Genomic DNA, 27,073 nt, shown 5'->3' on the forward strand with positions numbered 1-27,073 from the left:
TATTTTGCCACACATGTAAACACTGGTGGACTTTGGCATTCATTCCCCAAAATATTAACCATGATGTTTAAATTCCAACACTCATTGCACAATGTTTAAGAAATATCGCTTTTCTCATTTCCAGATGACTGCTTTGAGTTGGTGGATTGGTCCATATTCAAGGACTCTGCAGCCGACCAAAATAAATATGCCACTGCCATCACACACTGTCGGTGCATGGAGGACTGCGTTCCAAAGAAGTGATTTTGATTGTTCATCCACCAGATACCAAGGATGAACCAGGAGATTCACTCTCTAGTGAAATCCAAGTCTGTGGCATTTCCAATTTAGTTTAGAGATACAGCGCGAAAACAGACCCTTCGACCCACCGAGTCCGCACCGACCAGCGATCGGTGGTCTAACACCAACACTATCCTACACACACGAGGGACAATTTTACATTTACACCAAACCAATTAACATACAAACCTGTACGTCTCTGGAGTGTGGGAGGAAACCAAAGAAATTATTGACAAAACCCACGTGGTCACGGGGAGAAGGTACACACTCCGTATAGACAGCTCCTGTTGACGGGGTCGAACCCGGGTCTCCGGCGCCGCAAGTGCAGTAAGGCAGCAACTCTATCGTTGCACCACAGTGCCGCCCCGACAAGAAATCTAGGAACAATCTTCACAAGGCCATCAAGTATGCCAAGAGAAATTTCAGGACAAGCTACGGTCTAAAAATAACTACACGGAGACCCATTGATTGTAGCATGGCATGCTACAACGACCTACAAAGTGAAGTCAGGCATTACCGCTGGCAACAAGGCATCCCTCCTCAACAAGCTCATTGCATTTTATGCTTCTTCAGAACAGAAGGTCAATGGCTTTACCTGTCCAACAGTCTCAGGTGCATCTGCGCCCAGGGTCAGCTTTGCGGCCTTCCTGAGAGTGAATCTGCGGAAAGCAACTGGTCCAGATGGATGGAGCCACTGAATTAGTCCTCAGAACCTGTATGGACCAGCTGGCAGCAGTACTGAGTCATTTTTAACCTCACCCTACTCCATTCCGAGATTCCCACTTGCTTTAAGAAGGCCGCTATCTTCCTGGTGCCAAAGAAAAGCAAGGTAGCATGATTTAATGATTACCATCTAGTGCCCCTGCAACCTCATGAGATACTGTGAGAGGCTGGTCATTGCACACATAGTCTCCAGCCTCAGACTGCCTTTGCAATTCGCTTACTGTGAAATACCATCTTCCTGGCCCTACACAACGTGGATTATAAGGACACCCGTGTCAGACACTCATTTATTGACGACATCTCTGCCTTCAACATCGTAATTCCAACAAAACTCATCTCCAAACGTGGACCTGGGAGTCAACACTCCACTCTGTAAGTGGATCCTTGACCTTGCCATCAGACAGCAATCTATAAAGATCCTCCTTGAAAATTCTCAACACTTACTATAATCCCAATACGTTGTGCAGCCAAATTCTGCTCTAACTACAAAAAATAAAGAGGTGGCAGAAACCGGTGGGTCAGGCAGCACCTGTGGAGGGAATGGACAGGTGACTTTGTGTTGGGATTCTTCCTCGGACCGATCTAACTGATCATTCAGATCTAATTATAATTACGTGCTTGCAGCTGGGCCGGATCTCAAACGATGATGAGCTGGAGTAATCGACAGAGATAAAGAGCTTAGTAACATCGTGTCAAGACAACAACCTCTACAGCACAAATGAAGGAGCCAGCTATTGACTTCAGGAAGTGGGGTGGGGAACGCATCCAAGTCTGCATCAATGTGGCTGAAGTGGAGGTGATCGAGCTTCAGGTTCCTCAGTGTAAATATCACCAACAATCTTGCCTGGTCCTGCCACATTAATGATATGGTAAAAAAAAAGCGAATGGCTCTTCTTCCTCAAAAGGCTAAGAAAATGTGGCAGGTCTCCAATGACTCTTGTTGAAAGCATTTTATCGGAATGCATAAAATGGACAAGGATTACAAGTTCTAGTGAGCTGTGATCACAACCTCCCCCCCCCCCCCCCCCCCCCTCCCCCCCGTTGCAGGTGAGCAGCTCAATATAATGAAGGACCATTCACACCCCAGTTATCCTCTGTTCACACCACTCCAGTCAGGATACAAATGTTTGAAAGCACATACCAACAGATTCATGAACAGCTTCTTCCTCGCTGTTATCAGATGCTTGAGTTCATGATCTTCCAATCTTCCTCATTAAGACACCTGCACTTTTTAAATCTGCGCTTTCTCCATAGCTATATTCTGCACTCAGTTTCTTTTTTCGCTAACTGATGTATTCATGAATGGTGTGATAAGCCTACAAAACAAGCCTTTCACACTATCGTGGTGCATGTGAAAATTATAATATAAGCACTTCTAGCACAGAGATCTCTATTCATCATCTTTAGCCTATATTTCTGAAAATGATTTGTTCTATTACTGGTGATTGAGCAATCAGCTGCAAGCAAACTCTTAATATCTTGTTGCTGAACATATCAACCTTTTATTTTGCCGTCCTACTTAAAAGCCATTCATTTATCCAGGTATTTGACTACTCCTCCAAAACATTATTTTGGTTTGGCATCAATTTTTCCCTTATGCCAATGAGTTTCATGCAGATACATTTTTCCATGATAGAAGCACCGTAAATAAGCAAGCTGATGATGAAATAATAAGACTTTTATCGGTCAAAGACTTGCTGAATATACTGCCTGGCAGAACATCTATTTAAATCAATTGCATAGAATTAGCAACATGGTAATAGTTATTGCGTCAACTAGTCAATATTGATGTTTATCCACACAGCAGCCCTAATGCAAAGCAGACATTTTCTGTAGGCTTTATAATCTTTTCCGGCAATTGTGTAACTAAAGGGCCTGTCCCACCAGCATGCGATTGCATGCGTTTAGTGCAACCAAACATGGTGGCGTGAGCCATACAGCCTCGCGGGGCCGGTCCCACTTCCAACCGTGGAGCCGTCTGGAGTTGTGCGGGGCTGGTCCCGACATCATACTCACCAATCAGCTGGGCAGGAGGCGGGCCGACTGAATTTGGACGTCGCACGGCGTCAGGCGGTTACATCATCACGCAACGGCACGCCGGGCGGTGACGTCATAGCGCAATGCCACGCGCTAGGCGTACACCATCAAGATGCTGCGTACGACGTCGAGACGGTGCGTACGGCGTCGAGGCGCTACGTACGGCCTCAAAGCAGCTGCGGGCCGACAGGCTGTTGCCACGCAGAATTTCTGGACAGTGTCAGTTTTTCGGAGCCCCGCGCAATGTCGGGACCAGCCCCGCACAACTCCATATGGCTCCGGCGATCGGAGTGGGACCAGCCCCGTGAGGCCGTACGGCTCAAGTGACCACGTTAGGTCGCGCTCGCCGCATGCAGTCACATGCTGGTGGGACAGGCCCTTAACGGTTCAGTCAGAAATGGAGTACTGTGCAGCAAAGTGCAGTACACTTTCACAGATATGTGTAGACTTGAGAGTAATCAAGAAGAATTTTAAAATCATCGTGTTTAAGAATTTTGCTCTGGAGTCTATATCCCTTAACATAAATACTGTTCACAATCTTTAGTATTCAGCAATCGACTGACAGTCTCACTATACCAAGATGCAATAAACACAATATATTTTGGGGCAGAGTGCATTTCCTGGCCAATTCCCTGGCAGAAAGTAGGTTCACTTCAGCTTCTGTGGGTTTGAATGAACTGCCAGCATGAAGGACAAAATCCAACACCTCCTTAAAAGCAGAGTTAAGGCCCTGTCCCATTTTCCCGAGTTACTCACAATCTCTCCCGAGTTTTCCCCTTGATTTGAACTTGGGGAATTACGGTAATAGCCGTTCGTAGGTACTCTGGGCTATTTTTTTTAACTTGTGGACATTTTTCAACGTTGAAAAAACGTCCCGACTTACCTGATACCCCGAGTTCCTACGGCTGGCATTACGAGCCGCTACAAAACATCTATGGACTCCTACGGACTCGCTACTGACATTCCCCGACATTCCTTGAGCTCGAATCAAGGGGAAAACTCGGGAGAGTTCGTGAGTAACTCTGGAAAGTGGGACAGGACCTTTAATATCTGCCTTTATCACAGGTGGCAAGAATTCCACACTTGTATTTCCTTAAAGTAAGGACAAGTTGATTTCAAATCACAGATCAGCTTCACGATCTAACTCAAATCAATGCATAACTTTGTTAGAGTTATACAGCACAGAACAGCCCCCACTTGTCCCAATTCCTCCATGCCAACCAAACATCTATCTGAGTGAGTCATCTTTCCCAGTGTTTGCTTCACATCTCTCTGAAGGGCCTGTCCCACTAAGGTGACCTTATTGGCGAGTTTCGGAGAGTCTGCGCTCGCCATAAGCTCGCAGCATGGTCGACACATGGTCGTAGGTGGTCACTGGTAAGTCTCTTTCCTGGTCCAGAGGAGTTCCCGCATAGTGGTTACTACTCGCAGATTCAGTTTGGTCGAGGAAAATTTTTTCAACAAGCTGAAATTTTTCTGCGAGTAAAAACTGGTCAACATGGAGAAAATCGATACTTTCGAAGTTGTAGTGCAGTGGTAGTGGGGTCGCCATGTTGTTGTAGGTAGTTGAGGTAGCTGTAGGTAATCTCCTTTGCTGACCGGGAATTTTAAATAGCTCATTGGGGAAAAAAATACGTAAGCACGAATTTTCAGAACCAAGGAAAACCGACCGGTAATGTTAAATGCCCGCTAAACTTCACAGCTGTGTATCTGGCTTATTAAAGTTGTCTGGCTTCTTAAAAGTGTCTCCACTCTTTCTGCCCCCTTCTCTCCCCTTCTCCTCCTTTAAAAGACTTACCGTACACTGTGCCAGCCCTGTGTGTGTGTGTCTGTGTAGCGCTGACGGTCGATCCAGCTCGCGGTTTGTCAGGCGAGTGCACCCGAGCTTGAAGGTCGCAGGCAGTTTGCTGAAAAGTCATGTAAGTGGGACAGGCCCTTAAAACTGCACTTGTCTCAACGTCATTTGAACATTGTAGATATACCCAGCATCCTGAGCTCTTGGGAAAAACACCCCAGCCCATGCAATATTTCCTTATAACTCAAACCCTCCAGTTCCAGTAACACCCTTGTGAAACTTTTCCCAACCCTTTCCAGCTTAATGACATCCTTCTTGTAGCTTGGTGACCAGAATTGCACATACTTTTCCAACTGTGATCTCACCCAACATCTTGTACAGTTTATAACACGATGTCCCAACAACCTGTACTCTAAGGCCTAACTAATGAAGCTAAATGCCTTCTTCGCCACTTTGCTTACTGTGTCACCACTTTCAGGGGACTAGGTTCTTGTTCCCTAGGTGCCTCTATTCTACCACACTCTCCAGAGCTCCACCATTTACTGTGCAAGACCTGCCCTGATTTAATGCAACACTCACACTTGTTCAAGTTAAATTCCACCTATTTTTCCCTGACCGACTTTCCCATTTGATCTATGTCCTGCAGGAATCAAATAGCCTTCTTCGTTATCCACTGTACCCACCAATTTTGGTGTCATTTGCCAACTACACCCTCATCCAAACCACTAATATAGATGATGGACAACAGTGGAGCTAGCACTGATACCTGCAGCACACTGCCGGTTATCAGCTTCCAATCTGATAAACAATTCTCCACTCCCACCTCCTGATTCACACCACCAAGCCAATGTTGTGTTTACTTTGCTAGATCAACCTGGATTCCATGTGATCTAATCTTCTGGATCAGCCTACTGTGAAGGACCATGTCACAAGTTTTTTGTTCCTGTATTTGGATTTATTTGCACTTTTGAGACGCAGGGTTGATGTTCACGATTGACTGAAATTACTGGAATTGGCTGTGATGATCAATGTTAATTGATTTTTCTGCACCACCAATACCTCAAAAACCCAGAAATTAATCAAAAACAAAAATTTAAAAACTCAAGCCTTCCTCATCAAGATATCCTGTGAGGTTCAAGATTCATAAAATTGACTCACAATCATAAAATTTAATTTTTAAGTTAACATTGTTCATCACCATACCAGCATATTTATTAAGTATCATCACATGTGTTTCTATTTCAGTGGATGGATTGTTTACACCTTGTCAAGGTTAGGCCAAACCTATGTTCAGCAATTCCATTTCTCAGACAAGCGAACAAATGGGGCAGTAGGTAGAGATGGAATTCAGATCAGTATTTCCGTTCAAATAGCAGTTCAAAATAATGAATATGCTCCATCTCCCACAATATTGGCTCATATTTAAACAGTAACTGCTCCCCTGCATCTTAAATGAACCTAGGCTCAAGCAGCTTTCTGTTTAAATAGCGTGCATTTATATCTTCTGTGCTGATGGGCTGTGATAAAACTGGGAGGCTTGGCTCTATTCTTATCACGTTGGAGATGTTTAATCAGCCTAGTTTACTATGGAGCTTCATAGGATCCACTTAACTTGAGACACTGACACATTAATGTAGATTTTGATGTTCTTGGAATATAGCTCATTGATGTGATTACTGATAACCTGAGGGTAACTAACCACTGTAAGATAAGAAACAACCACATTCATTGCACCTGTCATTTTTATGTGGCGTACATTTGATTTATGGAACTATTTAATTTGAGCTCAACTAGAAAAGTAAAACCTCGTGATTCCTGAGGTAACTTGGTTATAACTATCGACCAGCCAACCAGGTCCATATATCTTTGTCTATAAATTCATTTGAATCAAATCAGATATTATTGTTGCTTCAATTTTAATTTATTGAATGGGAATTTCTCTAGTTTTTGATGTACCTGGGGCCTGTAAAGTTTCTTGTTACAATTACATATCTGATAAAATGTCATTTAAAGATCAATCATAAGCTGCAAGGATTTGTTAATGTTTAATTAATTCTGGAAAATTAACTCACTTGTGTACTTACACATGAAACAATTATTTTGTTACCAGCAGTTTTGAGAAGATTTTTCATAGTTTCCGTGCAAGCTTTAAATGACAGAGATTCCAGTAAGTTTCACACGAAGATAGATGTGATTATTTCTGCCTTGTTAATGCACTTTCAATTGTCTTATTCATTTCTCTTCCAATTGATATGCCTCATGTCACTTTGCCAAATGGTGTGGGGAATATGCTCTGAGAAAATATTTTAATCGTCAAAATGGAACTAATGGAAACGTCCTGGCAAAGGGCTAAAGCTAATTAATTAGTATCTTATAGAAACATTTTTTTTAACCAGTTTTAAATGTGGAGCCTTCAATACCACATGCCTGGAGGCAGCTCCCCATGGGAGGACTTAAGTTTGTCCTTGTTTTTCTGGACATGATAAAAGACTAGATAAATAGGAGAATAGACAAGCAGCCTAATATGCAGCTGGATGTCATCAAGTATTTATAGTAATCCCACTGACAAAAAGAGATACAGATTGCATCTTCCAGTTCAAAGGTGTCAAAGGTCTTTTATTGTAACGTGTACCAATTAAGGTACAGTGATATTTGAATTATTCATATTTCGAGAAGTGTCCCCTTAGAACACAGTCCATCTTTAATACCCCACTGAGATCTGCTAATGCATGTTCATGCACACACGATCCTCGTCTAGCTCCGCACCATCGTACACCGGCAGTTTCGACAATTAACTAATTTGCGAGCCTGAGTAATAACCATTGCTCATTTTGTCAACTTTTGCAATTCAATAGTAAATAGCCATTGTTTAACCCCCACTTTATGACAATGACAATTTGAGTTGAAGCATTAAAAACTCACCCAACACCATCATTGCTATCCTGCTTTGTGAGGAGTTAGAATCCTGTTTTTGTTCATGTTTTACAGAATGCTTCTCTTCATAACTCACTGATTACTCTGGGAACCTCAAGTCCCAGTTTAATATCTTGTATTTGGAAACAAAAATCAGTTAATTCTCAGTAATTTAGCAAAGCTCTCTGCGCAATTTCAATGGCGGGATGTATTCCCATCTCGTAAGGTGTTGATTCATATCTATTCCGTTCTAAGTTCCATAAATATAGAGAAGGCTAAAGGGCCTGTCCCACTTAGACAACCTAATCCATGAGTTTAGAAGACCCTAGATGAGTTGGAAAAAAATGTCAAGGTCGTGTTGACTCGCCGAAGTAAAAGACCTCCTGTAGACCTTCTACGACTATGTCTATGACCTCCTATGACTATGTCTACAACTTCCTACGACCCCCCTCAACCTCAGTCTTCCACACCTAAGACCAATTTCGACTATCTACGAGTGGAAAATGATCACATGATAAAATTGTCATGTTTGCATTTTTTTTTCTCGGGCCAGTCACCGACCTACGACTACCATCACGACCTACTACGACCTACCTACGAGTAAAAAGTATACATTTTTTCCATGCTGACCTTTTTTTTACTCGTGAACATTTTTTATCAGGCTGGAAAAAACACCGCAACCTATTTGAGGCCACGAGTACGCGGAGACCATTCTCGAGCATGGGGAAGAGTTACGAAGACCTCCTACGACCTCGTGGCGACCATGCTGCGAGTATGAGTCAAGGGCAAACTCGGCAAAGGTCGCCAATTAGGTCGTGAAAGTGGGACAGGGGTTGAACAGATACTGGATGACCACTTCCACATTGCCAAACATGTCACAAAGTACCAACTATTCCCTGTGCAATGTAACAGCAATGAGATAAACACTCGAGACCTTTCAGTAACAAATCCCGCATCAGTTTTAAACACAAATTTGAATCACTGAGTAGACGTTGGTGTTAGTTTTGAGGAGTATTTGATTAATTAGCAGTGTTTACTGGTTGTGATAGACTGATTGGTTGCAACATTGCCAAGTCAATGGATATTGTTAAAGCAGAGATAGATGGATTCTTGATTAAAAACGGATGCCAGGGGTTATGGGGAGAAGGCAGGAGAATGGGGTTAGGAGGAAGGGATAAAACAATGGTTTCTCATCTTCTGGGGCAGGTGAATATTTTGGGTTCTGGCAACACAAACAATCTGTTGGGCTGACACAAGTATCCCCAAGGATTGATTAGCTAGAATTCATAGGCAGAGCTCACCAAAACCCTGAAGAACAGGATTTCCTGACGTTGTGAGTTGTCATGATAAGAGGATGTGCAGTAAACTATTATTTTCACAGTTCAACAGTGATTGATACGACAGATGCAGCCATAATGCTGTACTCCAAGATGCACTGGAGCAGCTCTGAGAGCATATCATCACCATCTGACAACAATAATATGATGACAGACTTGATGTGTCTGTGGATTTCAATGTAAACCTCCTTGTTTTGGTGCAACTCCCAACTAAATCATGTATTATAACTGTTTCAGTCTGTGGTTGTGTAAAAATTGCTCACCCTTTCAGGTCTGGACCATTGGATGTTTTGGAAGGAAGTGGTTATTGTGCATTCAGAGCTTGTAACATGATAGGCAGGTCGAAGTTCAATATCAGGCCAGAATCCACCCATTTTGAAGATGTTCTGAAGGTTCTGCAATCTAATCTGACCGGAAGAGTGCTTTTCTATGCAGTTGATATTAGTGTCCAAGTTTAAAAATTATAGTTTACATATTTTTGTATATTTGTGTTACGCATACAAGCCACATTTTAATGCTGATGTAATACCAAGCAAATTGAATCACTTTTCTGATGTTTGGAGGATGCACTATATTCATAGTAGTAGAAGTCAGGACCCAGAGTTGCGATGGGAATATAAGAAAAACAATTCCACCAATTGTAGCAAGATACAGTAACATCACGCAAGACGAATATTGAAGTCATTGAGCCATACATCACGGAAACAGGCCGGTGGGCGGCGTGACTCTTGTCAGCAGCGGCCTCTGCAGTCCGTCTGTCTTTTTATTGTTTTCTGTCTTGTTCTATGTAGTTTTTATAGTTTTTTTTGTCGGGGTATGTGTGTGGGGGTGGGGGAACTTTAAGGTCTTTCCCCTGCACGGGAGACCCGACCTTTTCTTTGTTGGGTCTCCGTTGTCGTTGGGGCTGCAACGTGGAGCGGCCTCCAACAGGAATGACCTGGGGCTCCAGTCGCGGAGCTGCGGATCTACTCACCATCACGGAGCTGGCCGAGTCCGGAGCGGGTGTAGCTGTGGTGGAGCGCTGCTGTGACCCGACACCCGGAGATTCGGAAGCTCCTACCGCAGGTCTGTGGACAGTGATGCCGGGAGCCCGCGGGTCCCTGGTGGGAGACCGCTTTTCGGGGCTTCCGCAACGGCGACTTCTCCCGCCCGAGTTGCGGGGTTGAAGATTACCTGGAGCGGGGCCTTACATCACCGCCCCGCGCGGCTTGGAATGGCCGCGGGACTTTGTGAGCGCCCGCCGGGGCTCCAACACCAAGAGCCCGCCGGGGCTCCAACACCAAGACCTGGTGCGTGGCCTTGCATCACCCGGCGTGGCTTTAATGGCTGCGGGACATTTAACATCGCCCGCTGGGGGCTTTGACTCTGTCTTTGACTCTGACATGGGGGGGGAGAGGGGAGTGCAGGGGAGAGATATGTTTAAGTTTTGCCTTCCATCACAGTGAGGATCACAGTGAGGAGGACTCACTGTGATGGATGTTTATGTGAATTGAATTGTGTTGGTGTGTGTCTTGGTTCTTTTTTTTTGTATGGCTGCAGAAACCAAATTTCGTTTGAACCTCATGTGAGGTTCAAATGACAATAAAAGGTATTGTATTGTATTGTATTCGGCCCAACGCGTTCATGCCAACTAAGATGCCCCATCTTAGCCAGTCCAATTTGCCCCATATTCCTCTCAACCTTTCCTATCCATATACCTGTCTAAGTGTCTTTAAGTACTGTATCAGTGCCTGCCTCAACTACCTCTTCTGGCAGCTTATTCCATACACCCACCACTGTCTGTGAAGAGGTTTCCCCTCAGGTTCCTATTAAATCCTACCCCTCTCACCTTAAGATGAAGAAGCTAGTAGGCATAATATGATAGAATTCAACCAGCAACGTGACAGAAATTCAAGAGTCAGGGGGCAGAAGTGAGTGCACAGTTTACCATTGAAACCTAATGAAAGGCCAAGATGGAGTGGATGTGGAAAGGATGTTTCCAGTAGTGGGGGAGTCTAGGACCAGAGGGCACAGGGGGGAGTCTAGGACCAGAGGGCACAGGCTCAGAATAAAAGAACATATCTTTAGAATGGAGATGAGCGGGAATTACTTTAGCCAGAAGGTGATGAATCTGTGGAATTCATTGGCACAGACAACAGTGGAGGCCAAGTCATTGGTGGCCATTGTTGCCGGATGGAAAGGTGCAACGATAGGCAGGATGAAGAGAATATCTTCGATAGAGTTAGCTACAGTACGAGGTCAGCTTTGCCATGGGGTGAATGAGGTAATCTATTCAATGGGTTAGCAGGGACAGTTGGAGTGACCATTCATAAAAGCAATGAACTGATGGCAGTTAAAGAAAAGGAACGTAGACCTAGAAATGTAAAAGTTGTGAAATCCAGGGCTGCAGAACATGTCTAACAGGAGAGTCTATGCTAGTGGGCGGAGAAAAAGCTGCGCCAATCTTACAGTTAAAGCACACTAGCTGCAGTTCTAGAATTTAATATTGAACTGAGAAGGTTGCAATGCACCCAGATGGATGATGTCATGCTAACAGGTGCAGGAGGCCACAGGTACATAGATCAAGATGGGAGCAGAATTTTTTACAAAAATCTATTTGGTATTATAGGTCTGCAAATGGTTTGCAAAAATATTTATTTTGCAAACGTATCCACTTTCTGTAGTTTTCCAATTTTTGACTCGAATGCACAGATCTGATCATAGATCACTTCACCCAATTTGTTTTCAGGAATTTAATTAAAAATGATCTCCAATTAGATAAAGCCAGTGAATCACCCATGAGCTAGGCTGGAGTTAAGATTCAATCAGCATGTTCCTTTGAGATCACAGCTGAAAATAGGTTATGAATAAATAACTGAAGACAATAAGAGGGCAGATTTCATTCTGAGTAAATAGAAACAAAGAATAATAGGTGCAGGGGTAGGCCATTTGGCCCTTCGAGCCATTCGGTGCTGGCAATTTTCACCGCAGAAGACAGATTTTAGGGCTAAAGGAATCAAGGGATATGGGGTAAAAGCAGGAACGGGTACTGATTTTAGATGATCAGCCATGATCATATTGAATGGCAATTTTACATTTACACCAAGCCAATTAACCTACAAATCTGTACACCTTTGGAGTGTGGGAGGAAACCAAAGATCTCAGAGAAAACCCACGCAGGTCACGGGGAGAGCATCAATTCTCCGTACGGACAAGCACCTGTAGTCAGGATTGAACCCAGGACTCTGGCGCTGTAAGGCAGTAGCTCTACCGCTATGCCACAGTGCCGCCCAGTTGCTAAGATCTTCTCCCTGAAGCATCCATGTGAACATACCAAAATTAGAAACACCACAAGAGCAGCTGTTGCATTGAGCCTACCCCAACAAGTTTTCAAGCCAACAACATAGAGATATCTATCTTCAATATATATATATAAAACTGTGAGGCTGCCGGCTGGCTGTGTGTGCTTCTGCCTGACTTATGGCTGCCAGGCTTTGATTCGTTGCTACGCCAACACCTGACCCAGAAACGCCCTAATTTTTTCCATTTCGGTAGAGATTTCACTTTTCATTCCAAGTATCCACTCCTCATTAAATTTTGTTGTGTTTATGTACACTTTTTTAATCAAATCCTTCTCCTCCCACCCCCCCCCCACACTAATTTTGTCGCCTCCTGCCAGCCAGCGACCATAACGGCTGCTGGCGCCCGCATCTCGCCTCAAAGAAGCCATTTAAAAACAGCTGCACTGCTGATTCCTGAGCCGCTTGAGTTGGAGGACCACGTCTCCCGTGGGGGCTACGGGTAGGGAACGGCTGCGTTGGGGGAGCAGACCCAACGGGTCTGCACTTGGTCTAGTATAGTATAAAAACAGGACCTTCCACCCACCAAGTCCACAGTAACCATCAACCAACCATTACATCATTATTAATGTTCACAAATCTCAGCAATAAGAGGGTAACCAATTTTCAAAACCCATAGGTCTCAGAAAACAATATTCAGGTAAGATCTAATCTTAGATCTATTACTGTATAATCTTATAAGTTGATTGGAGGTGATTGATTCTTCCATACTTATTGTTACCAACACTCAGTATTAACCAAACTTCGGTTAGTTTTAGTTTAGTTTTAGAGATACAGTGCAGAACCAGGCCCTTTGGCCCACCGAGTGCACAACGACCAGCGATCCCCGCACATTAACACCACCCACACACACAGGGACAATTTTACGTTTGTACCAAGCCAATTAACCTACAAACCTGTACGTCCTTGGGGTGTGAGAGGAAACCGAAGATCTGGGAGAAAGCCCACGCAGCAACAGGGAGAAGGTGTAAATTCCGTACAGACAGCACCCTTGGTCAGTCAAACCAGGGTGGCTGTGAGGCAGCAACTCTACCACTACGCCACAGTGCCACCCTTTATTCTTAAAAAGACTGCCAAAGTTAAAAGTTGCTAAAGGAAGTTACATGGTGGAAATAGAATCAACGTTTTCCTTACCTTGATTTCCGTAGCTGGTGTCTATGCCTGATCCATCCCAGGATTCCACTGCACTATCCACACTGGGTATCGTTGCTGAATACATCTCACAAAGCTTGACTGCGTTTTGTCCAGTAGAAATGTCATCTTCTGCATCGCTCAATTCACTCATCCGGCCTGATACAGATGACTTTTTAGGACTCGACTCTGTGCAAAAAGACCACCAAACATTTTATCTGGAAATCCGACAACCAAAGTTCTAGTCTGTATTGAGAAACATCGTCAAACTATCAAGGGCCTGTCCCACTTACGTGACTTTCTCGGCGACTTGCCGACACCCGTCATAGGTCGTTACAGATCGCCGAAAATTTTCAACGTGTTGAAGATCCAGCGGCGACCAGAACAAGGTACGACTCTTTGGGCGACTACTCACCCCGCGACATGTCGCCAGGGTGTCGCCTGTATGGTCGTGAGTAGTCTCCTACAGTCACCCAAAGAGTCGTAGTATCTTTCTGGTCGCCGCTGAATTTTCAACATGTTGAACATTTTTGGCAAGCTATGATGGGTCGCCGTAAAAGTCACATAAGTGGGACAGACCCTTCACTCTCTGTAGTACCGGCTTTATGTTGCCTTTCTTGTCAAGTATCTATGCTTAAATCCAGAACCATAGTAACAATGCTTTTAATTCAGCTCAGTCATTTGGCTCAAAACCCAAAATTCTGCCCAGGTTAAAACCATGACAACCTCATGTAGGCAAGGCTTCATTATCCTCACAAAATATTAACAGGTTTTACTGAAATGAAGTTATGGTTCATATTACAATCGGAACAAAAACTGCAAATATTAAAAAATCCAAAATTAAATCATTGGGGAGAGAAACAGAGTTGATATTCTGATCCAACGACTCCTGAGAACTGGAAAAGTGATGAAAAAAAAAGGATTTTCATTGATAGGGTGAGGGAACAGAGGCAAAGTCAATGACAAAATGCCGACCAAAGACTTCCAGGCAATTACTTTAAAACTTTGGAAGTGGCATGGGTTTTCTCTCAGTGTTCTGGTATCCTCCTTCATCCAACAAGATATCAACCCTGGTAGGTTAATTGGCCACTATAAATTGGCCCAAATATGTAGATTAGCAGAAGAATCTGTGAGGCGTTGATGGGAATGTGGGGAAAACAAAATTAAATTAGTATAGGATTAGTGTAAATGAGTTCTTGATCAACTGGTTAAAGGGCTTGTTTCCATGTTACGACACGAGTATAGAAAAATGAAACAAAACAGAAAGGCAGACCCACATCCATGGAGAGGAAGAAGCAGAGAGTTAATTGAACTTGTTCAACATTAAGTCCCAATGATTGTAACATACACAGATGGCAGGTGAGGAAATGCTCCTCAAGCTTCAATTGGGCATTGTTAGAACAATGCAAGAGGCAGGACAAAGAGTGTGAAAGAGTGTGACAAAGAAGTGTGAAAACGCACACATTCAGATTCAGAATGGAGACAAAAATGCTGGAGAAACTGAGCAGGTGAGGCAGCATCTAAGGAGCGAAGGAATAGGTGGTGTTTCAGGTTGAGACCCTTCTTCAGATTTCTCCAGATTCAGGGACAGTTTCTACGCAGCTTTGTTACAAGCAACTGATCCATCCCACCGCAACTAGAGAGCAGTCCTGAAATACCCCATTGGTGACCCTCGGACTATTTGTAATTGGACTTTACTGGCTTTATCTTGCACTAAATGTTGTTCCCTTATCATGTATCTGTGCACTGTGAATGGTTTAGTTGTAATCATGTATTGTCTTCCCGCTAAATGGTTAGCACACAACAAAGACTTTTCATTGTACCTCAGAACACGTGACAATAAACAAAACTGCAACTGAGGACAGAGTGAGTGTGGGGAAGAGAATTAAAATAACATGAGACTGGCAGCTCAGGGTCATTCCTTTAGATCAGGTATTCTGTACAAGCACAAGCATCAGCATCTATTTTGTCTAGGGACATTGCAGCCCTTTGGGAATAAAAGCTAAAGGGCCTGTCCCACGAGCATGCGACTGCATGCAGCAAGCGCGACCAAACCGGAAGCGGGGATCGCGCGGAGGTCGAGTGAGTGACGTGAAGTTTGAGTGAAGTTCGCGCGTGACGTACGGCATCAAGACGCTGCGTACGCCGTCAAGACGCTGCGTATGCCCGCCGAGGCGGTGTGTACGGCCTCAATGCGGCTGCGGACCGGCAGGCCATTGCCGCGCGGAATTTTTGAACACTATCAGTTTTCCGGAGCCCCGCGCAATGTCGGGACCAGCTCCACACAACTCCATACGGCTCCGGCGATCGAAGTGGGACCAGTCCCGCGAGGCCGTACGGCTCAAGCCACCACGTTAGGTCGCGCTTGCTTCATGCAGTCGCATGCTCGTGGGACAGGCCCTTAACCCACTTTTTTTCACATCGCTCCATACAAAGGCTGTAACTTTCAATTTGTTTCATTTTCTCTTCTGTCTTCAATGACTGTTTCTTAAAGTAACTGCTACCTTGACAACTTCAGCCTGCGCCCAATCCCTTCTTTTTCTCGCCACCTCTCTCTGTAATTTAATGCTTGTAATTTAAAACCAACTTGTAATTTTCTCCCCACTGATACTGTTTGAGCTGCTGTGTGTTTCTAGGGATTTCAGTTTTTGTTAATGATACATGTAATGGTGGTTGATAATAAAAGCTCTGTATTATCAAATTTTCTGAACTTAAACAGCAGTTTCAATGCAAGTCGTGAAAGAAGCAAGCACGAGTGCAGCAAATTAAATGCCTACTATCAAGCTGCTTTTTAATCTTCAGCGTAACAGTTTCTCCTGCCATCTGTAAGAGATGAATGGCCTCACTTAATGGTTTCCCCTTCAGGCTCCTGTTGTTTATAGCCAATATTCTGTCTCCAATATGAATGGCACCAGTCCTGAAATATAAGATAGATAGTTAAAAAAACTCAACAGTACAGAGCTGATGGAACATATGGCAGAGATGTTGTTTTAAACTTTACAAATGTATATGGTGTTTTATAATCATCGTGTTTTTTCATGGCATGGAACATTAAATTATCAGTACTAGAATGACAATTAAATTCTATGTTAAGAAATACCTGAAGTGAATTACATTCTACATGACAAATGCACATAATTTTCGCAAGGCTTTGTGAATGAGGGGGTGGTGTCTTTCATATTTCAGTTGGGGTTTCTTCTAACAAATTATTTCACCTCGAGATTTAGAAATGTTCCTCATTAACTTCATGACTGTCATTTTCAAAACTTGCAAATCCTGCAATGAATAAAGATGCACATCTCCCATCCATTAAGCAGGTTTCTGTTTTCCTGTTAAATACTCATTAAAAACATATTGTCTGCAGTGTATACAAACATCAAGGTGTGTGCAGGATCAGCAGCATTCACGTTTCCATACACTACTCGTAGCTTAATGAGCAACGACATAAAGGTTGGTGATCCTTATAAATGCATTTTACATATCGATGTGAGTCATGGGTAATGCAGAAGGAGGTGTCCTCTCAAACTCACACAGTATGGATACAATTACTCAGAACATGTTCTAGTGTTACATGTTAAAATTCAGTTGTCTAGTGACTCACTTAACTTCTTCCATTGTCATGCAGTAACTAACCGGCAGAAGCTGTTAGCAAGTACTGCCAAGCAAAGATACTAGAGCGGACTATCTTTGCTGCCAAGGAGAACGAGCCATCATTTTCTTGTTTGTCCCAGTAAATCCTCAAACAAGTGCCTCTGGCTTGGCTGAGGCCATGGACCTGGGGAACAGTCCACTATTTGGAGGGTGAATAGATTCTGCATCTCACCTTTCAGCTAATCCTCCTTTGGTTAGACTCGAGATGACTATCGGATCAAATGGCTCTTCAGTGCCAGAAATTGTAATTCCTAATGGACCACCATAGCGTTTCAACTCCACGGTGTAAATGATTGCCCCAGAGCTCTCTTGTTCATCTAGAAATTTGAAAAAAGTTATAAGCACAGTGGCTGACCCAGTGAAAGCAATTAGTTTACCACCGTGCCTTCCAAATCTGGAGCAAAAGAACATAGGGAATCCAAGTAGCATGTATCAGTTCTCTAATCTGTTAACAATTTCACATCATAAAAAGTTTTGCACTGTTTCCTTAACGTATTATTAACACAACTACACAATGCTCAGCTGGGCACGGGCAAAGGGACTGAGAAGGGTGGTGGGAATACATGGCACTTTGTGGTTTTAGATTGTTTCCCTTATTTCATGTCCTCTCCCTACAAAAGACCATCAGCATAACTATCGATAACTCTGTTGTTTTCTAAACAGGCAATTAACACAGAAAGGGATGCATTGAAAGACCTAAAACAGCAGCAGCTGCAAATCTGAAGTGACAATAGAAGACATTTGAAATACACAGAAGGTCAGACAGCATCCATGGACAATGCAACAGCACAATCATTTCAGGCTGATGTCCTTTTAATCAAAACCGAGAAAAGTTAGAAAATGACATACTTTCATTGATGTAACTGTGGAAGGGAGTTCTGGCCAACACCCTATCAAACACCAGAAGAGAAATAAAAACCAATAACATCAAAGTAAAGCAATAAAATGCAAATACTGGAAAACTGAAATAAAAGCAAAAAGTGACTCTCTCTCCACAAATCCTGCCCAATCTGCTGAGTAATTCCAGCATTTGAAGTTATTGTTTCAGAAAGATCAGAACTTGGTGCTAATGAAACTCATGTAACCAAGTTTAAACCAAGACTCTCGAGGAATAACAAACAATTGAGACAGCCATTCGGAAGCAAAGGCTGGCAGCTCTCATGGAATCAGACTGGGTATGATTAATATTTATTTAGACTGAACTTAGGTGTTTATTCTGTTAATTGTTTTAAGCCACAGAATCACAAAATGGTCACAGTATGGAAGGAGTCTGTTCAGAATCAGTGCAATCAGACCAATCCCGCTGAACCCACTCCCTTGTCCTCTCCACACAGACTGCAAATTCTTTCCTTTCATATATTTAGCTAGTTCATTTCAGCAGCACATTTGAATCTGCCCTACTTGCTACCCAGAAGTACACTCCAGACACTGGCACAACAATGATTTACCTTTATTATTTCATGCCTGCTTGAAACAACCATGAAGTGAATTCATTAATATGGAGCATTTATAAACAGCCAAACCCTTTTTCTACAAACTTTCCAGTTGTCCTTCACTGTGGCCATTGTGATTCTATGCCCAGTTAACAGGACGCACACTGTAATGAAACTAAACGGCAGTGACCACAATTATCTCACCTCATTGCTCCCTCCTAATGGTCCTGTTATCTCAGTTTCATCCTGTACATGCCCAGTATTTGCAACTTTGCTGCACTGCACTCCTGCGCAAAGCTCTATTTTTTTTTTTTTTAAACATTCCAAATGGCATTGACATGGGACTCATTGAGATTAAATGATCAAGATGCTATGGAAATAAATTGGTTCCCTCCCACAGCTGCAATCTCCAACAACCAAAATTTGTCCCACCACCCGCTGATGAGGAGCTGTGGATGTGGTCAGGAATGGAGTGGGTACCAGGCCCTGCTTTCAGACATTCACACACAGTGCACACCCCCTTTTGAAATCAGTCAAACTCTGTCCTTTTTAACAATCCAGCAGCAAATGAAACAGATCTCTTTGAAAAGTAAATGAGCAGAAGCCACCAACAGGTAGAATTTATAATTTTGGTAAAACAATGCAGATATGACTTTATCTCATTATAATGCATTGTAAAGGAATAATTAGACTCATCAATTATTTTTACATTACTGAATAACGTACCACAGAAATGATTGTGACACAAAATTATGCAGCATTGGCAACAAATTATAGACTGCTTCTTCAAAGGCACTTTGATGAATGAGTAAGTGTCATGGTGTGTTTCTGTGCTTGCTCGGTGAGGATGACTCAGAAGGGATCTGCTCTGGAGCACTAATGTATAATTAAGATGTCAAAAACCAACACAACAACAAATTGTTCGTTTTATGTTCTGGTAAATGAGATTTACAATCATCTTCTGGCTGTTGTGCTTTGAACAAGCAGCTTACTGCATGCGGGAAACTCACTCCAGTGAATCGGTTAAACCATTTAATACTGCATTTCAGCACCAAAACAATAGATAAACAATATAGGGAAACAACTGAAGTATTCACCTCATCCTCATTTGGCACAAGCCTAACCCATTTGTAATAATACATCACATGCCCCTATTTGCCTGTCTTCATCATGTGATCAAGTACCCACTTTATTGCTTTTATTTTTACACATACACTTCCAGATATTTTAGTATTTTGCCAGATTGCACAATTTAGTTTTTAGTTTAGAGATACAGCGCGGAAACAGGCCCATTGGCCCATTGACCAGCGATCCCCGCACATTAACACTATCCTACACATACTAGGGATAATTTACACTTATACCAAGCATACAAACAAATTAACCTACAACCAGTACGTATTTGGAGTGTGGGAGGAAACTGAAGATCTCGGAGAAAACCCACGGGGTCAAGGGGAGAATGTACAAACCCTGTACAGAGAAGCACCCGTAGTCGGGATCGATCCCCCGTTTCTGGCGCTACAAGCGCTGTAAGGCAGCAACTCTACCGCTGCACCACTGTGCTGCCCATTTGCTTGGATTAGTTTTTCACATTCTGAAAAGTCTCAGCAGATTACTTTAAAAATCCACTCTAAAGCAAGCAAAAATAAGAGCACCCTCCTTAAATTTTCCTTCATCTACATACCTCAAATAACCTAGCTATTCACTTGAATATATTTATAACAAGTATTCACTTTTACTCCTTTTTGATATTTTTGTAAATTTTAAACTGAGTTTTACAACGATTAAAGAACAGTATATACTGTACATTCCATCAGCATTATTCTTGAAATCCTGCTCAACCTCTCTCCTATGGTCCAGGGCACTACAGGGATATCGTTTAGAATGCCGATATTAAGAAAGTATAAAACTATATTGTGTGATAAAGCTCCTATTAAGCTCCTGTAAAGCTTTTATTATAATGCTTCTACATTACACGGGCATAACAAATGGGCAAAGAAGAAAATGAATCATGAACATCGCTTAAGCCCAGAGTTATTACACGAACAGTTATTTAATCTTAACCTTGTTACTGTGGAGAAAGATGTGGCCTCTATTTGCATAATTAGAAGGAACTTCATGTTTCAGCATGGATTCAGTGCCTCATGCTATGGAGTGTCTAAAGTGATAGTATAGGGCAAATTTATTCCTTAGTAATGGAATTAAGTCGCTTAAAATATGAAAGTTAATGATGATTATTCAGCCAAACTTAAGGTGTTCTTCCCCTCAGTTACTTCAATGAGACAACTGCCTGGTTACCGTTACCTGCATTAAAAGTCTAGTTCAGCATTTCAGATTCGGGAACAGTTGCTGCAGATTAGAAGAAAGCAAACATTATCCTACAGCAAAGGAAGGAATAAATGGGAAGGGAAACAGCAAAGCATCAGCCAGTTAGCTTGTCAAGAATAGGGGAAAATGCTGGAATTGATTAGTAAAGGGTCTGTTCCACTTGGGCGTCATTTGCGCACCATTTACGCGACATCCTAATAATTGGTCAGCGCGTGGTGAGACGTGGTGGCGTATGCAGTGACGCGCGGTAACGCGTGGCGCCCCAGGATTTTGTGAGGCTCAAAATCCTCACACTCCACCTGCGTGACGTATCCCTTGCGCACGCTGACGTACTGACGGCATACGTGTAGCGCGTGGTGACACATGGTTACGCACAAACATTGCCTAAGCTAATTTATTATGCGTCACCGTGCATCACCATCCGTAACCGTGCGTGCCGTACGCCGTCGGCGCGCCATTTGCACGTCATTTGAGCGCCGCACCACGTGACCACCCGGATATAAAGAGCGCGTGGTTTTTCACCACAGTATCTTTGATTGTCACTGGGAAAATCCTTGCCACGGAGATCGGGCTAAGTACAAACGACATCGCAAATGGTTCTCAAAAGAAACAGGGCCCTCAAGAGCACTTGGCGTGCGACTGTCGCACTGCTAGACAATTTTTGCGCGACAGTCGAACGCCTGTTGTGTAAAAGACACGCAAATGACGCCCAAGTGGAATAGGCCCTTAAGCAAGTTGGCCACTTAAAAAACTAATAGAATTGGGCAGAGCCAATTTAGATTTACGAAAGAGAAATAAGATCTGACAAATTTGTGTATGTGAGCTGTAACCATCAGAATACGCAGAGGGGAACTAGCAGGCGTGATCTATGCGGAATTACAGAGGTTTCCAGATACACTAATTGATATTAAACAACATTGGGGAACGTGGTATTGGGAGTAAAGCAGCGGCATGGGTTAAGGATCTTTTCACAGACAAATAAGGGTGTAGGAAAACGTCATTTTAGGATTGGGAGTCAGCAACTAATGGGCACAAGATGCGAGGGCGACATATTATTGATTTGGATGAAGAGATTGGTCGGCACGGTGGTAGAGTTGTTGCTTTACAGCACCAGAGACCCGGGTTCGATCCCGACTATGGGTGCTGTCTGTACGGAGTTTGTACATTCTCCCTTTGACCACATGGGTTTTCTCCGAATTCTTTGGTTTCCTCCCACACTCCAAAGGCGTACAGTCCCCTTGTCTTTAATTGGTCAAGGCATTGAATATAAAAGTTGAAAAGCCATGTTTCAACTGTATTAGACTTTGATTGGGACACATTTGGAGCATTGTGTACAATTTTGGTCACCCCATAGGAAGGATATGAAAGCTTTGGAGCAGGTGCCAAATAGGTTCACCAGAATGTTGCCTGGGTTAGAGTATTAGCTGTGAGGAAAGGTTGGACAAACATTGATTATTTTCTCCGGAGCACCAGAGGCCGAGAGCTGACCAGATAGGAGTATGTAAAATTATGAGAGGCATAGATAGGATATATCATCAGAGTCTTTCCCCTCAAGGCGAGGAAATCTCAAGTACCGGAGAGCATAGAGGTTAGAGTTAGAGGGGGGAAATTATTTGCCAAACAAAAATATGTCTGCCTGTTCCTTTCTACCTGAGTTGTCCTCGTCTTTACGTATCTTGAGTTTCACAAGTTCCTCGCACTGATGAAGGATTTGAACCGCGTCTTCCATGGAGCAGTTATCCAAGCGAATGCTGTCTATGGCGAGCAGCTTGTCTCCCAGTTCTAAAGTTCCAGTTCTGTTTAGAAATATATATCATGGTTACAGAGGTGGTAATAGTCATGGTAATAGTCTTAGTGGGCAAAGGGAAATCACCATCAATGCTGGAAATCTAACTTAAAAACAACCAATCCTGCAGAGGTCAGGCAGCAGCTATTGGGAAAGTTTAGGTCGATCACGTCTCATTAAGACGGGAATACGATACAGGATGGCATGGACAAGAGGGAAGAAGTGCATAATTGTTAAGATGTGTGGTGGAAAAAGAAAGTTCTGGAAATAATTATTTTTTTGTAGTATTGGTGAAAGATTGTGAATCTGAAACGTCATTTGTTTCTCCCTCCACAAATGTTGCCTGACATTTTCAGCATTTTTTGATTTTATTTCAGATTTTCAGCATTCACATTATTCTGCTATTGTACAATGGAAGGCAGGAGATATTAAGCAACAAAAGCAGCTAGCTGTGGTAGCTTCCACTTCAGTGTCAGTTTAGTTTATTGTCACGTGTACCGAGGTACAGTGAAAAGCTTTTGCCGCGTGCGAACCAGCCAGCGGAAAGCCAACACATAATAATAATAATAATAATAATAATGCATTTTATTTATGGACACTCAAGGACACCTTACAGTTAAAACAAGCAAATTACAAATATATAAATAAAATTGAACAAAAACAACATACATAATTCAGAGAGAGATTACAATCGAGCCATTCACAGTGGCCAGATACACGATAAGGGAATAACATTTAGTGCAAGGTAAAGCCAGTAACGTCCGAGCAAAGATAGAGCGAGGATCACCGATGAGGAAGATAGTAGTTCAAGCTTGCTCTCTGGTTGTGGTAGGATGGTTCAGTTGCCTGATATCAGCTGGGAAGAAACTGTCCCGGAGGTGTGCATTTTCACACTTCTGTACCATTTACTATGCACTTATACTCAACATCTCTCAGTATCTTTGGGCTGTCAATAATGAAGTAAAGCCAAGCAGCATTCCAATTCACTGTGAGGATATTTTTAGTATCTACACAGGCAAGTAACAATGTTTTAAAATGCCACTTATAAAACTCGCTTGATCTAATGAATGGGCTGCATTGTGCACAATTTGTTCACCACACCCCTCGCCCCAAAAGACTGATTGTCAGTCTGTAGATGCACATTAGCGTTTGATTTCCCCACTTCTACACTAATGCACATGCGAGTCCTTGTTGCCTGCAATTCTTGATCCTGGAATGGGGCAGCACAGATTGTAAATATCTCCGATAATCAGAGACAAAAAACAAATAATTACACAGATTTAAATTATTCAAACTTAGATTAATAAAAAAAACCTCAACACATTAAACTCTAAATAAGTAAAATAACTCCAAGCTCTTACCTTTACCACAGCATTAACAACCCCCATTCTCACATGCCAGTGAGATGGGACCGGTACAGTTAGGGAGAAGGAATGCTGCGTAGTTCCAAGACTGACTTTCTTGGTCATCATTACAACCACCTTAAGGTTACTCATAACAAAAGGTTCCTGGGTATAAAGCTGAGAGGCCAGATGTGAGGTGCATCTGATGCTCTTTGCTGTGCAGCAGTGTCAATGGCATGTGCAGTTTCACAGTGCAAGGTCAGCGACACTGACACTTGCCCTCCAGTTCATTCAGGACTTCTGCACACCCATAATAAAGTGGACATCCATCACAATTGATGATGACCACAACATAAAGCAAATGCATCACTAAAGTGAGCTCATTGCTCTAAAATTCTCAGGTACAATAAGTATGTTGAACACTAGTTAAATTACCAGTTTACTATCTAGTCATGGCAGCTGGGGAATGTAAAATTAATTAAATAAATATAATTAATTAACTTAATTTAATGTGAGCAGCAGATTACTTAATTGACATTAAAATCCATCTGGTTCACTAATTCCCTTCAGGGAAAGAAACCTACCCGATTTCAGACAGCAAGGCCCACTCCGTCGTTCAGGTGCAATTTGGGATACAAACAATGCCCATATCCTGTGAATGCTTTACAATATGCCAGTCTCTGTCAAGGTGAGGAACCACAACAAAGGTACTGATCTTGCAGACAGCATTGTGTGAGGAGCCATGTGGAGATGAAACATAAGACAAATATCCAGTTCCTTTAGCAATTTGAGATTTTCACAAGAAAACACTTGTGCATAAAGAGTAGATATGAACAAGCAATGTTTTGCAATCAAATAAACTACCAGCTTCCACAGAGGAGTGTGAAATTGCCACCAGATGTTATGGACTCCTACCTAACCAAAATTCATTGGATAAGGCTATAAGGGTGTTCAAAATAATATGCAGGGTATTTAAGACCATGTGTGGGCCAACAACTAGAACTGGACGTCAGGTCTTTGGTTGGAACTGGCGAGAGGAAAGGCGCTATTAAGTTTGAAACAATATGTGTTTTTAATTTGATAAGTCACATAAAAGGTTAGAGGCACAATAACTTGTGGGGTTAGAGTTACATTAAAAGGCATGGATTAGCGTAGGCAATGAAGAGAAAAAAGTTGGGGTAATTTGGCCATTTTGGGATTGGCAATCGGTAACTAGTGGTGGGGTGGGTCAGGGGAAACCTTTTTTCAATCTCTTACCTTGCCGGAGATGCGATTGTTTTCCGGATTGTATCTCCGGTGTCTCTGTGGCCCAACTCATGGAGCTGCTGCTCGGGACTGACTTTGAGCCCCACCACGGGTCCTTGGACTTACCATCGGAGCCAATCCCTTGCCTGCAGATTTCACCATCGAGGAGCTCGCAGTCTCGGGTAGAGACCGATGTCGGGAAGCTCCAAAGGACGCAGAAGGTTCAACCAGCCCCGACCCAGGGTCAGATCGCCCTGCGCGGGGAGCTGAGATTCCCCCCCCCCCCGATGCGGAAGCTTGATCACCCCGACGTGGAGGGCCCGAGCGCCGGCTACGGCAGCCAAGATCGTCCCATCAACATTAGGCTGGAGGCCCACGACTGCGGGAGAACAAAGGGAAGAGATTGAACTTTTTTTTTCGCCTTCCAGCACAGTGAGGAATGTGGAGGAGCCACTGTGGTGGATGTTCATGTTAAAATGTATTTTGTGTGTCTTGTTGCTTTTTATTGGTATGACTGTATGGCAAATCAAATTCCTCGTATGTTGCAAAACGTACTTGGCTAATAGACAATAGGTGCAGGAGTAGGCCATTTGGCCCTTCGAGCTAGCACCGCCATTCAATGTGATCATGGCTGATCATCCCCAATCAGTACCCCGTTCCTGATTTTTCCCCATATCCCCTGCCTCCACTATCTTTAAGAGCCCTATCCAGCTCTCTCTTGAAAGCATCCAGAGAACCTGCCTCCACCGCCCTTTGAGGCAGAGATTTCCACAGACTCACCACTCTCTGTGAGAAAAAGTGTTTCCTCGTCTCCGTTCTAAATGGATTACCCCTTATTCTTAAAATGTGGCCCCTGGTTCTGGACTCCCCCAACATGTTTCCTGCCTCCAGCGTGTCCAAATCCTTAACAATCTTATATGTTTCAATAAGATCCCTTCTCATCCTTCTAAACTCCAGAGTGTACAAGCCCAGCTGCTCCATTCTCTCAGCATATGACAGTCCAGCCATCCCAGGAATTAACTTTGTAAACCTACGCTGCACTCCCTCAATAGCAAGAATGTCCTTCCTCAAATTAGGGGACCAAAACTGCACACAATACTCCAGGTGTGGTCTCACTAGTGCCCTGTACAACTGCAGAAGGACCTCTTTGCTCCAATACTCGACTCCTCTTTTTTATAAAGGCCAACATGCCGTTCGCGTTCTTCACTGCCTGCTGTACCTGCATGTTTACTTTCATAAGCTGATGAACAAGGACCCCCAGATCCTGCTGTACTTCCCCTTTTCCCAACTTGACGCCATTTAGATAGTAATCTGCCTTCCTGTTTTTGCTACCAAAGTGGATAACCTCAAATTTCTCCACATTAAACGTCATCTGCCATGCATCTGCCCACTCCCCCAACCTGTCCAAGTCACCCTGCATTCTCATAGCAACCTCCTCACAGTTCAAACTACCACCCAGCTTTGTGTCATCTGCAAATTTGCTAATGTTACTTTGAATCCCTTCATCCAAATCATTGAAGTATATTGTAAATAGCTGCGGTCCCAGCACCGAGCCTTGCGGTACCCCACTAGTCACTGCCTGCCAATCTGAAAGGGACCCGTTAATCACCACTCTGTTTCCTGTCTGCCAACCACTTCTCTATCCATGTCAGCACTCTTCCCCCAATACCATGTGCCCTAATTTTGCCCACTAATTTCCTATGTGAGACCTTATCAAATGCAATTAATATGCAA

General features: G+C 43.2%; 1 protein-coding gene across 12 annotated transcripts in view; it reads right to left on the reverse strand.

Annotated features, from left to right (window-relative positions):
* grip1 (glutamate receptor interacting protein 1) overlaps window positions 1-27,073 on the reverse strand; it is a 596,334-nt gene that overhangs the window by 158,013 nt on the left and 411,248 nt on the right. For 11 of the 12 annotated variants that reach the window (XM_033038250.1, XM_033038259.1, XM_033038253.1 and 8 more), the window contains 4 exons: window positions 22,616-22,761; window positions 17,377-17,521; window positions 16,331-16,470; window positions 13,557-13,742 (listed from right to left, as the gene is read on the reverse strand). In XM_033038250.1, coding sequence (XP_032894141.1) covers window positions 13,557-13,742; window positions 16,331-16,470; window positions 17,377-17,521; window positions 22,616-22,761 — 617 coding nt within the window. The remainder of the gene's footprint in view (window positions 1-13,556; window positions 13,743-16,330; window positions 16,471-17,376; window positions 17,522-22,615; window positions 22,762-27,073) is intronic. The other variant, XM_033038252.1, reaches the window with a different exon arrangement.

The sequence above is a fragment of the Amblyraja radiata genome, chromosome 19, assembly GCF_010909765.2.
Source record: "Amblyraja radiata isolate CabotCenter1 chromosome 19, sAmbRad1.1.pri, whole genome shotgun sequence".
In the NCBI taxonomy this organism is placed as follows: Eukaryota; Metazoa; Chordata; class Chondrichthyes; order Rajiformes; family Rajidae; genus Amblyraja; species Amblyraja radiata.